The sequence below is a fragment of the Quercus robur genome, chromosome 3, assembly GCF_932294415.1.
Source record: "Quercus robur chromosome 3, dhQueRobu3.1, whole genome shotgun sequence".
Lineage (NCBI taxonomy): Eukaryota > Viridiplantae > Streptophyta > Magnoliopsida > Fagales > Fagaceae > Quercus > Quercus robur.
This window is the reverse complement of record NC_065536.1, coordinates 48,673,533-48,685,894: the sequence shown is the minus strand read 5'-3', so window position 1 is coordinate 48,685,894 and position 12,362 is coordinate 48,673,533. Positions and strand designations below refer to the sequence as shown.

The 12,362-nt window shown below is 33.4% G+C and overlaps 1 protein-coding gene across 1 annotated transcript; it reads right to left on the bottom strand.

Moving 5' to 3' along the window:
* Positions 1–4,031: 4,031 nt before the first annotated feature.
* On the bottom strand, positions 4,032–4,698 carry LOC126718159 (uncharacterized). The gene has a single exon (XM_050420244.1). The coding sequence runs from the start codon at positions 4,524–4,526 to the stop codon at positions 4,233–4,235; it is 294 nt and encodes a 97-aa protein (XP_050276201.1). The 5' UTR covers positions 4,527–4,698; the 3' UTR covers positions 4,032–4,232.
* Between the last annotated feature and the right edge of the window lie 7,664 nt (positions 4,699–12,362).

The following is a 12,362-nucleotide window of genomic DNA, read 5'->3' as shown; positions in this document are numbered from 1 at the left end:
TTCCCTCATTTGTGCTTGGTTGGAAGGGTGGAAAAGTGGAGGGATGCAAAACTTTTTTGTTTGGTTGAAAATAAAGTTTGTATAAATTTAACATCATGTCCCTATTAAATAAAACAAAAAGTAACACATTATATACATATATATATATATATATATATTTAAATTGTGTATAGAATAGATGGACACTTTAGTAAAAAAAAAAAAAAAGCATAAGAAATTAACCCAAAACTGTTTTCTAAAAAGAACAAAAACAAAAACCAACCAAAATTAATGAGAAAATAAACATATGAGCACCCAAAAAAAAAAAAAAAAAAAAAAAAAAGAAGAAGAAGAAGAAGAAGAAGAAAGCCAACACATGTTAGTAATAGAAAGCAAAATAAATAAAAAAAATAAAAATAAACGCGTTGGAAACTTGGAGGTGAATTCCAAGGGTATTTTTGGAAGCTCATTTCATGAGCTTTCCTCTCTTTGTTTTCTCTCCATTTTGGAGAGAAAACACTTAGGCCCCACCATTTATTTTCCTTCCTCCCCACCCAACCAAACACACTCCATAAAAGTTTTCCTTCCCATTTTCTCTACAAAGTTTTTCATCCACCCCATGTCACCTCCAAACAAACACACCCTTAGTATTGACCATCTTGAGTGTCTTTATCTATGCTAATGTAATCCTCAATAGCCTTAAGTCCTGTTAATGAGTCATTGTAACAACTCTTGCTAGGATGTGGTGGTCATGGCTCTAGATTTCATTTGCATCATCACGCTATGGCCTAAAACATGTGGTCACTTTATGTCAAGCAGGTTCTTGAGTCCAATTATGTTGTTTTATGACCTATGGAATCCCTAAATAATGTGTGTACCTTAAGCTCAATGAACTAGTACAAATACACTTAAATAACAATCTTGAAATTCAATTATAGTTCTTCATTTTAATTGATGTTTTGAGGTTGACTCTTTACTGCCAAGTTGTGAACACAAAATTTCTCAATTGCGGAAAATCAAACATTTGAAAAAAATATGCTTTGCAAATATAAATTTGTATTGATGAATAATGGGTACAATCTCTATTTCAATTCTTTTACAAAAGAATACCCTTTGATTCTATCTTCTTTGAACTTGACTCAAAAAAGAGATCGTCTTGACTTTGATTAGAAGATGGATTGAATAGTCTTCACAACAAAATCTCTAGCTTTGATCTTATTAGAGATTTATTGTTCTTCAAGGATTTCGGGTTCTTCAAGGATTTGGGGTTTTAGAGGCTTGATCCGTTGAGCTTCAAGGATTTGGGGTTTGTTGTTCTTGAGACAAAATTTTTCCAGAACTTTGACGTCTTAGAAAAATTGTCTAGAATGAGAGGAGGTATGCCGTCTATTTATATTGGTTTCAAATGATAAGTCCCACTTGGGATTGACCTCCTTGTAGATAATTATATCTATTTTTTATTTATTTTAATAGTGATAATGATTAACTATTATCATTCCAATTTCATTGAGATATTTATCTCTATTTAATTAGGATAAATATCATCTTAAATGACACATGTCAACACTTGATTTATCTAATTTAATGACATATTAATTTAGAATTTGTCACTAAATTTTGATGTGGCATTTTATGATTGGCTTAAAATTTTGCCTCCTACAATAGTTTTCTAGTCCTTAAATTTACATATTTGATTATGTTAATAAATGCATGAAACTCAAGTTAAAAGGCTCCTTAAGGCCATATCATTTGGTCAATGAACAAAAGCTCATTTTTGGTATAATTTTTCAGTTTTGCTTTCCTAGACAAGTTGTAATTCCTAATGGATTCTTGGAATAATGAACTTGACTTTAATGTGTTTCTGATGTGCCCTTTTTGAATCTAAGAATCTCACTCTCAATGCATGCATTGTTGCTCCTAATCTCAAGCATGTTGAGAATTGATTTTCGCTCTGTTTGATGTGATATGAATATAAATATGATGGTTTCTCTTTGCTTATGTGTCTTGTGTTGTTTGATGCGTGAATGATATATTTTGGGAACTTTCTTGTCGTGGAATTAGAGTTTCCTTGATTTTAAGAGTTAAATTTTGAGTGTATTTATAAATTTATGCTAAGATATAATTGATAATAATAAGTTTTAATTTTTATAGAGTCCTATAAACTGACCACCATGTAATGGGTTAGATAATCACTGACACCGTCTACCTCCTCCTTGGACCTCCTACTGTAGGATAATCCCAACTTAGGATACAAATAAATTGGAGGATTGGGTCCAATCAACCGAAAGTCGTTGGGAACATACCAACACAATATTATAATATACATAGAAGACCACAGGTTAGAGAAAATTCGACTAAAGTTTAAACTAATTTAGATTTAAGCTTTGTCCAATTAATATTGCTAGAGAAAGTTGGGAAAAATAAAATAAAATAAAGCACCATTCAAACAGTAGTCAAACAGAGCTGATTTATTATTTTTTTAAAGCATTTTTTTTTAGTTTCGGTTTTCTTTTTCACCTCAAAGTGATTCCTACGTTTGAGGTCACTAATCATCAACTTGGATGCCAGCTGACATGCATTAGATACAACCACAGAAAGCTGGATTGCACACAAACAAAAACAAAAACAAAAACTCAGTCCAGTGTATTCACTCGAGATCGGAGGGATATCATTGTGTATCTCGTTCTTTAACAAATAACAATCATATACCGACGCAAAAAAGAAAAAGAAAATAAATAAAAGTGGGACATATTACATAGATTCTGAAATTGTAGTTGAATTTGATATTCACGTGCCACCTATAAAATTTAGAGCCAAAAAAGCAAGAGGGTAAAAGCCAAAGTAAAATACCGATGAGAAAAATGTTTAATGACACACGAATCCCATTATTAAAACTTTCAACACCAAATGCAAGTTACACATGACTAGTTACAGTTTCATCATACTAATTATTTTCTTGTTGCTCAACCGAGTAAGTTCTTTCTCAAAATTTGACTTCTATGATGCTTATGCAAAAGCCTTACACGCTAAGTTTTAGGTCCATTGCTCCAAAGAATTAGAGAGGTCTGGTGCATGAATCAAAATTTCTATGTGGTACTAACAAAATTGCTTCATTTCTAAGTTTTGGGTCAACTAATTATCCATAGCTTACTTTTGGGTGAAAATAGTCAAATAGCACATTTTCATAAATTATGTTACAATTTATTACTGTTTTAAAAATATATAAGGATCTACCTTTTTTGGAATTCAAGTTTGACGAAATCGAGTTCTATAAACTTGAGTACCATAAAAAATTTTCAAAATTTTTCCAAATATATTTTTTCAAAAAACTCGAAACACAAGTTTCACGATTCGAGTTTCAAAAAAATAATAAATTCTTACATATTTCATAAATTGCTATTTTTTTTTTGCTAATTAGTGGGCCATTTTTGCCCTTACCTTTGTGTTATTCAAATTGAGTTGTCCTTTACAAAACATTTCCGTACACAAAAAGAAGTGTCTGGAACGAACTGAATTTGAGAAGTACACGAAACTTCATGAATCTATCTTTTCTCATTCTCTGGCCAGAAAAAATCAATTTTCCATTATTTATATTAAAAAAAAAAAGCAGCATATCCGTATAATTGAGTGTTTGTTTCATTTTCTAAAAAATAATTATTTAAAAAAAATCTATCTCATTTTTTCTGTGCTGGATAACAACCTTAAAATAAATTACTCAGTAAAAAATTATTTGTTGACTTCTCTCATTTATCTTCATGTAAAATAATGTTATTTTCCTTGTTTAGTTTCCCACGAAACAGAGTTGCTTTTCTAATTTCGCGAAATCAACTTTATTTTTTATTCTACCAGACAGGAAAATGCTGCAAGCTTTTCCATTGAAACATACGGCTCATCAAGATTTCAATTATAATACCTGCTAAGTAAGCAGCACACTACATCTACATCATAGAACCAAAATCAACCTGAAGCAAATGGTAATTTTCGATTCAAATAACTCAATTAAGTGAACCAAGCTACAATAAGCAAGCAATTTGTCAATAACTATACAGAAATTAGCTTATAAACTTATCCCACTTTATAAGAATTTCAATACCGTAAAGGTCATTACAATTGGTACCTATAATAATCTCCCATCTCTCTCTATCCCTCACTTTAAAGTATCAAAGACTTCATATTACAATAATTTAATTTGAAGAAGAAAAAAAAAATATATATATATATAAGAGAGGACAAGACTGTAATACACGAACCGATTAAGAAGGACGGTTCGGAGTCCGTACAGACAGTTGGGCCGGTAAGGGCCGACCCGTACCGGTCCCACCACAGCTGCTGCAAGCCATTCGACCCGACCCGGAACAAGTCCGACACCCAGTATCACCATCAGACCAACGGGAACAAAGGCACGAGACTCGACCCGTTCCGTTACAACTTGGGCACCTCGGAAATGGGCCAGCCATCGTCTTCTGGTCCATGACCGATTTGACCAGGGCCGCTCCGGCCAACACACCCAGACCCGTTGCCAGCTGAGTCAAAACGATCGGACCCATTTTCGATCTATTGGACCACGAACCAGAGAGAGAGAGAGTTTGAGAGAAAAGAAGAAGAGGCAGAGAGATTTTTTTTTATTTTTTGGGTGGCGTAAATATTGTCTATGTTTTTTTGGAGATTAGTATGTCTTTTTTTTATACGAGAAGGGAAATAAAAGTGGTATTGGAATTGAACACGTAGTCGGCTTTGTGTTTGGTGGTTTTAAGAAGGTTGGGCGTCAGAGATTTTTGGAGTTTAGTAAAGATGTTTTCCCTTGGTGGGCTGTGTCTGTTGTTTCTACCTTGAGACACTTTTGTCTTTTGGATGTATTAAAATATTGGGTCTTTGCTTGCACTGTTGAATTTCTTTGTGTATTGTCATTTGTTTATGCTATTGATACTCAACTAACCGTTGGACATATCTCTTTGATTGAGTTACATTGTTCAAGATTTTTCTCCAACTTAATTTGAAAGAGATCTTAAGAATGGATTCTCCCAAAAAATAAAGAAAATGGGTTATCTCAGAATGAGTTTTTATGAGTTTATTTTAATTGGTTACTTTTATTTAAAAAATAAATAATATAAAAGTATGATTATACCCCCCCCCCCCAAAAAAAAAAAAAAAAACATATCCAATCAATCCAAAAAAAAAAAATTATAAGAATAGTTTGACACTTTTTTTTTTTTTTTTTCAGATAATTGTTACAAGTTACAATAAATGGGAGAGAAAGAATTAGAACCTTGGCCATACGTTTGAATAAAGAACTTTAAGGCCAAATTTTTCTCCGTGACATAATTTTAAAGTTCTAACAAAAACATTTCTTTGTTTGGATGAAGCATAGAGAGTATATTAAAACTCAAGAGGAACTTATAGCTAGGATTGAATGGCTTAAAATTCGACCAACAAATTCTTCCCATCCATGTGTTATTTCTAAATTTCCTACAACATGTTTAGTCAGACATATTTTACATCCTCAAACACTACTTTACCTAATTTACCAACCCATTTAACAATACAATCAAAATTCCAGTTTTTATTTTTACATACAATATAATAAAATAATATAAATTACTCTTCTCTTTCTTCCTCTCCATCTCTCTCTTAACTGTAAACCAGCAACCAATCACCACCAAACCACCACCACCACCATTGAACCACCAAACTAGCCAACCAAATCACAAATCAATTATGAAAACCAACCAATGATTCACAACCCATTCAAACCTACGACCCACAACCCATTCAAACCAATGCAATCACCAAAACAACATCACCAACCAACGAAACAACACCACCGACCAACAAAAACAGAAATCAAGTTTGAAACCAACCAAAGACTCACAACCCATTCAAACCCACAACTTGTTCAAACCCAAGCCTCAAACACCCACACCCACCAAAACCCAAAAATGATCCATTTTTAAGCCACCGCCACTATCGCCTTCTAGCCTCCACCACACCTAACCACTACCTCCAGCACTTCACCGCAACCGATTTGTATCCCACGACCCACCACCACCACCTTATAACCCACACCCCCCCCCCATGACCCACCAGCGACCCACAACCCATAAAACCCAAAATCGAAGTCAAAACCCACTATGCCTCCACCACTAAAAATGCTGATCCGAAGCCACCCACCCAAGGCTGACCTACATCCACCCCAAAACAACCAACCAAAATCTTAAGTGAGAGAGAGAGAAGTGAGAGTCAGAGTGAGATGAAAAGAGGAGAGAGAGTGAGAGAAAGAGAGAAGAGAGAGAGTCTGAAAGTGAGAGGAAGAGAAAAGAGAGAGAGTCTGAGATTTTAATGAGTAGAGAAAGAGAGTGATGAAAATATGTATTTTTATGTTTACAACTAATGAATAGTAGGTTGTATAAACACAAACTTACTATTCATGGTTGCTTAAAAATTTTTAGCAACACAGGTAAAGCTCAATTTGAGCGGGTGGATTGCTAAAATAACAATTTGGGGAGTACTAATGCTCTTAGTGTTAGTGCATTTTAATTTAAAGTATGTTAAAACTTAAATTAACTGAAGATTAATAAAGAGATGAGTTATAGTGGAATTTGTTAAAGAAAGAGTTAACTTTTATGTAAGTTAAATTAAATAAATTAATAGGAGTTATCTAAACTAATAAATAACATGAAAGTTATGAGAAGGATTGGAGGACTATATATATGACTATGCTACAGATTAATTTTATATTAAGAGTGAATGAAGAGAAATAGTTAAAAGTATAGAGTATTGTGTGAGAGAGTGAATTCAATAATTCTCCTAAATACTTGAGAGATTTCGGGCCAAAGAAAGGTGTTTCTTTTGGTGGAGATTTGAGCTCAACCACTTATGTAGAGTTAGTCCGAGTTACACAACGAACTGTTGGGCTATTGTATCTTAGAGGAGACAAGTCAAAAGTGAATTTCTGCTACATCAGTTTCTAGGCTTTGCCAACCGCAGAGGGCTTGAATCTCCTTAAAGAGAGAGAGATTTCCGTGCCTTAATCCGACATTGTTCATTTATATTTATATTTTTATTGTAATCAAAATATAATTATATTGGTAATTTCTCCGACAATTTTAAGTAGATTCAAAATGGAGCCAACAATTGAGAAGCCAAATGACAATATCGGAGATCTCAACATGCCCTTCCATTTTAAGGGAGCTCATTTCAAAAGATGGAAAGCCAAGGTCCTTTTTTATCTAAGTCATTTTAAGGTAGCCTACGTCCTCATTGAGAAGAATCCAAACAAGATCTCTACTAATGACATGACCAAAGATGAACTTTATGATCATTAAGAAAAAACAAATAAGTATGAACAAAATGAGTATAAATGTCGTCATTATCTTTTAAATTGTCTTGCGGATCATTTCTATGATTATTATAATACTACATACACTTCTGCAAAGAAAATTTGGAAAGCTTTACAAAGCAAATATGACACCGAAGAGGCTGGTGCAAAGAAATATGTAGCTAGTCGTTTCTTTCGCTATCAATTGGTGGATAGCAATTCTGTTGTGGAACAAATTCAAGACTTTCAAATAATCATGGCAGAAGTTAGATCCAAAGGCATAAAGTTTGAGGACAACCTTATTGTGGTTGGTATCATTGACAAGCTACCACCATCATGGAAAGAGTTCCAAAAATCAGTGTGCCATAAGCAAAAGGAGACATCCCTAGAATCCTTGACCACTTGCATCCGCGTAGAGGAGGAAGCTAGAGGACAAGATGCACTTATAATGCAAGAGAGTAATGGACATTCTACCACCAAGGTAAATTTAATCTGCAAGCAATAACCAACCCAAATATCATTTTCATAAAAATGCACAATTGAGGCCTAGAAAGAAAGATATGAAAAATTATGGTAGACCTTACAATAGGAGCAACCCTAGTCAAAGGAATAAGAACCAAGGACCCCCTTCAAATAACCAACAAGTTAATGCATTTTTTGTCTATGGCAAGAGTGGACATATTGCTCAATTTTGCAAATTTCGGAAACATGGATTTGTCCCACAGGCTAATGTTACCGAAGAGCCTTTAGTGGCTATGATTACAGACATATACATGATCCAATATGTTAAAGGGTGGTGGGCGAACTCTGGTGCTAATAGGCATGTCTACTATGATAAAAATTTGTTCAAGATATACACTCCTTTTGAAGAAGAAAAAAAAAATTATGCTTGGTGACTTTAGTAAAACCAAGATACTTGGGAGTGGTGAGGTTGAGCTAAAATTTACCTTTGGACGTGTGCTCACTTTGAAAGATGTGTTATACACTCTGTCCACGAGGAAAAATCTAATGTCAAGTTATTTGCTGAACAAGGCTGGCTTCAAACAAACAATGGAGTTTGATCAATATGTAATCTCTAAGAAAAGATTATTTGTGGGAAAATGGTATGCTTATGACAGAATGTTCAAACTATATATTGAAAATAATATATCATTTGCTAGTTTTCTTTATATGCTGTCTTCTGTGAATTTTTAGCATGCTTGCTTATGTCATATAAACAATAGATATGTGAGAATTATGAGTAACATAGGATTAATCCCAAGACCAACAAAAGATTTTGAAAAATGTGAAACATGCAATCAAGCTAAAATTATTAAACGACCTTATAAAAATGTTGAAAGAAACATTGAATTGTTAGAACTAATTCACACAGATCTTTGTGAATTTGAAGGAAAATTAACTTGTGGAGGAAACAGGTATTTCATCACCTTTATTGATGATTTCTCCAAATATGCATATGTTTATCTATTAAAAAATAAAAGTGATGCTTATGAGAAATTTAAAGAATTTCTTAGAGAAGTTGAGAACCAATTCAGTAAAAAATTAAAAAGATTTAGAAGTGATAGAGGCCGGGAATATGAATCTATTGAGTTCAACTCATTTGTTCAGTCTTAGGGAATAATCCATGAAACTACTCCTCCATACTCACCTGCATCTAATGGCGTGGCTAAAAGAAAAAATAGAACTTTGATTAATTTAACAAATGCCAAGCTTATTGAGACAAGTGCTCCTCTAAACCTGTGGGGGGGAGGGGGGGGGGGGGAAGCAATTTTAACAACCTGTCATGTTTTTAATAGAGTGCCACACAAAAAGACTAAACTCACACCTTTTGAGTCGTGGATAAGTCAAATTTGGGATATTTTAAAGTTTGGGGTTGCTTAGCCTTTGTAAGGTTAACAGATCCCAAAATACCAAAATTGGGTGTTAAAGCTACCACTTGTGCTTTTCTTGGATATGCAATAAACAATACAACCCATAGATTTTTGAATATTGAAAATATGTGATTTTTGAATTACGTTCATGGGGAAAAACTTCCTTTTAAATCTAAAAATAGTGGGGGCAAAGAAGTTAGAGAAAATGTGTTATCACAACCTAGTTCTTCTACTCCTCATTCACAAAATCAAGAAAATCTTGAAATTGAACTTAGAAGGAGTAAAAGAGCTAGAGTTGAAAAAGATTTTGGCCCTGACTATTATGTTTTTAATGTTGATGAAAATCCTCTTACTTTGAAAGAAGCTTTGTTATCACCTGATTGTGTTTTTTGGAAAGAGGTTGTGAATGATGAAATGGATTCACTAATTTCTAATAAAACATGGAAGTTAGTAGATTTACCACATGGTTGTAAAAAAATAGGTTGTAAATGGGTCCTTAGGAAAAAGCTTAACCCAGATGGCACAATAGACAAATTTAAAGCTAGACTTGTTGCAAAAGGTTATAAGTAAAAAGCAGATGTTGATTTTTTCGACACTTTTTCTCCTGTTACTAGAATTACATCCATTAGATTGCTAATTATTGTTGCAACTATATATGATTTGAAAATTCATCAAATGGATGTAAAAACATCTTTTTTGAATGGGGACCTAGATGAGGAAATTTATATGGACCAACCTGAAGGATTTGTAGAGCCTGGTCAATAAAGTAAGGTGTGTAAGTTAACTAAATCCCTATATGGCTTAAAGCAAGCTCCTAAAAAATGACATGAAAAATTTGATTCTTGCATGATTGAAAATGGCTATAAGTCAAATGAATGTGACAAGTGCATCTATTATAAAACTTGGAAAAACTCACATGTCATTATTAGCCTCTATGTGGATGACTTACAAATATTTGGCTCTAATTTGCATGTTATAAATGAAAAAAATATGTTTAGAAGCCATTTTGATATGAAAGATCTTGGTGAAGCTAATTTTATTTTGGGCATGAAAATTACAAAAACATGTGATGGAATTTATCTTGAACAATCTCATTATATTGAGAAAATTTTGAAAAAATATAACTATCATGATTGCAAGCATGTTGTTACTCCTTTTGATTCTAGTGTTCATTTGTTTCCTATTAATAATGACAAAGATGTTGTTAATCAAAAGGAATATGCTAGCATAATCGATAGTTTGCAATATGTGACTAATTGTACTAGACCTGACATTAGCCATGTAGTAGGAGTACTTAGCAAATTTACTAGCAAGCCTAGTAGAGATCATTGGCAAGCCATTGAGCGAGTTATGAAATATCTATCTGGTACCAAATCACATGGTTTTTTTTATAAAAAATATCCTGATGTACTTGAAGGTTTCAGTGATGCTGACTGGAATACTTTGTCAAGTGATTCTCTGTCTACCACTGGTTACATTTTTACTTTGGGTGGTGGTGCAATATGTTGAAAATCTAAAAAACAAACCATTATTGCTAACTCTACTATGGATGCTGAGCTTATAGCTTTAGCTTCAGCAAGTGAGGAAGCAAACTGGTTGAGAGATTTGTTGCATGAAATTCCTCTTTGGGAAAAACCAATACCACCTATTCTAATTCATTGTGATAGCACTGCTACAATTGGTAAAGTACGTAACCGTTTTTATAACGGCAAATCTAGACCCATAAGAAGAAAACACAATACTGTGAGATCTTATTTGAGTAATGACATCATTAATATAGAATATATTAAATCTTGTGATAATCTTGCAGATCCATTAACTAAGGCCTTAACAAGAGAAAGGGTTTGAAATACATTGAGAGAGTTGGGATTGAAGCCCATACAATCATGAGCCATGTATGAGGATACTTAACTCGGGGGCCAGAGATCTTGAAAACTGAATTCAATGGGAAAAACAAATCATATGATGGTTGTAAAAAAATGCCTTATTAATTTTAATTTTATTTGAAAAAATAAAAAATAAAAATAATCCATCCCTATGGTGTAAATGCATTTATCCTATAATGTGTAGGAGGTTGAGTTTTTTAAAAACTCTTAATGAACAATCTGTAGCTCTTATAAGTGGGGTGTCAATGTCATAGGAGCACCCTAGACAGATTTCACCTATGTGAGTGTGGGAGTGGGGCCGCTCCCTATGAGAATTGGGCTTATTCTCAAAGACACTCATGAAATTTGGGATCAGCACAAAGTCGTAACGTGCTAGCTAGAAAAGCTCATGTCAACATCTGGATCGTTATGTGTGAGCAGTAATTCTTCATTTCCCTTAAGCAGTCATAATTTAAGTCGGAGACCACTATTGACTCTGGAGTAGAGATTGTTGATTCACTAAGTGAAGGTTCAATGTAGAGCATACCTTCATGATGCGTAATAATCCCTCTTTGCCCGGTAATCTCTCATTTTCCTAATTTAATATTAAAATGAGTGGGGGATTGTTAGTGCATTTTAATTTAAAGTATGTTAAAACTTAAATTAACTGAAGATTAATAAAGTGATGAGTTATAGTGGAATTTGTTAAAGAACGAGTTAACTTGTATGTAAGTTAAATTAAATAAATTAATAGGAGTTATTTAAACTAATAAATAACATGTAGGTTATGAGAAGGATTGGAGGACTATATATATGGCTATACTACAGACTAATTTTATATCAAGAGTGAATGAAGAGAAATAGTTAAAAGCATAGACTATTGTGTGAGAGAGTGAATTCAATAATTCTCCTAAATACTTGAGAGATTTCGAGCCAAAAAAAAGTGTTTCTTTTGGTGCAGCTTTGAGCTCAACCACTTATGCAGAGTTGGTCTGAATTACACAACGAATAGTTGGGTTGTTGTATCTTGGATGGGACAAGTCAAAAGTGAATTTCTGCTGCAACGGTTTCTAGGCTTTGCCAGCTGTAGAGGGCTTGAATCTCCTTAAAAAGAACGAGATTTTTGTGCCTCAGTCTGACATTGTTTGATTATAATTTTATTTTTATTGTAATCAAAATATAATTATATTGGTAATTTCTCCAACACTTAGCAACTCATCCAATGTGAGACTCCCCAAACTCGACAACTCCACTGTTTCACTCAACTTCAACATGTCACTAAATGATGTGCTAGAGAATGCAAAATGTTGAAGACATAAATGATGTCATTTT

Bases quoted from the DNA above. Each gene is read 5' to 3' on its own strand.
- LOC126718159 (XM_050420244.1), bottom strand. From the start codon at position 4,526: ATGGGTCCGATCGTTTTGACTCAGCTGGCAACGGGTCTGGGTGTGTTG.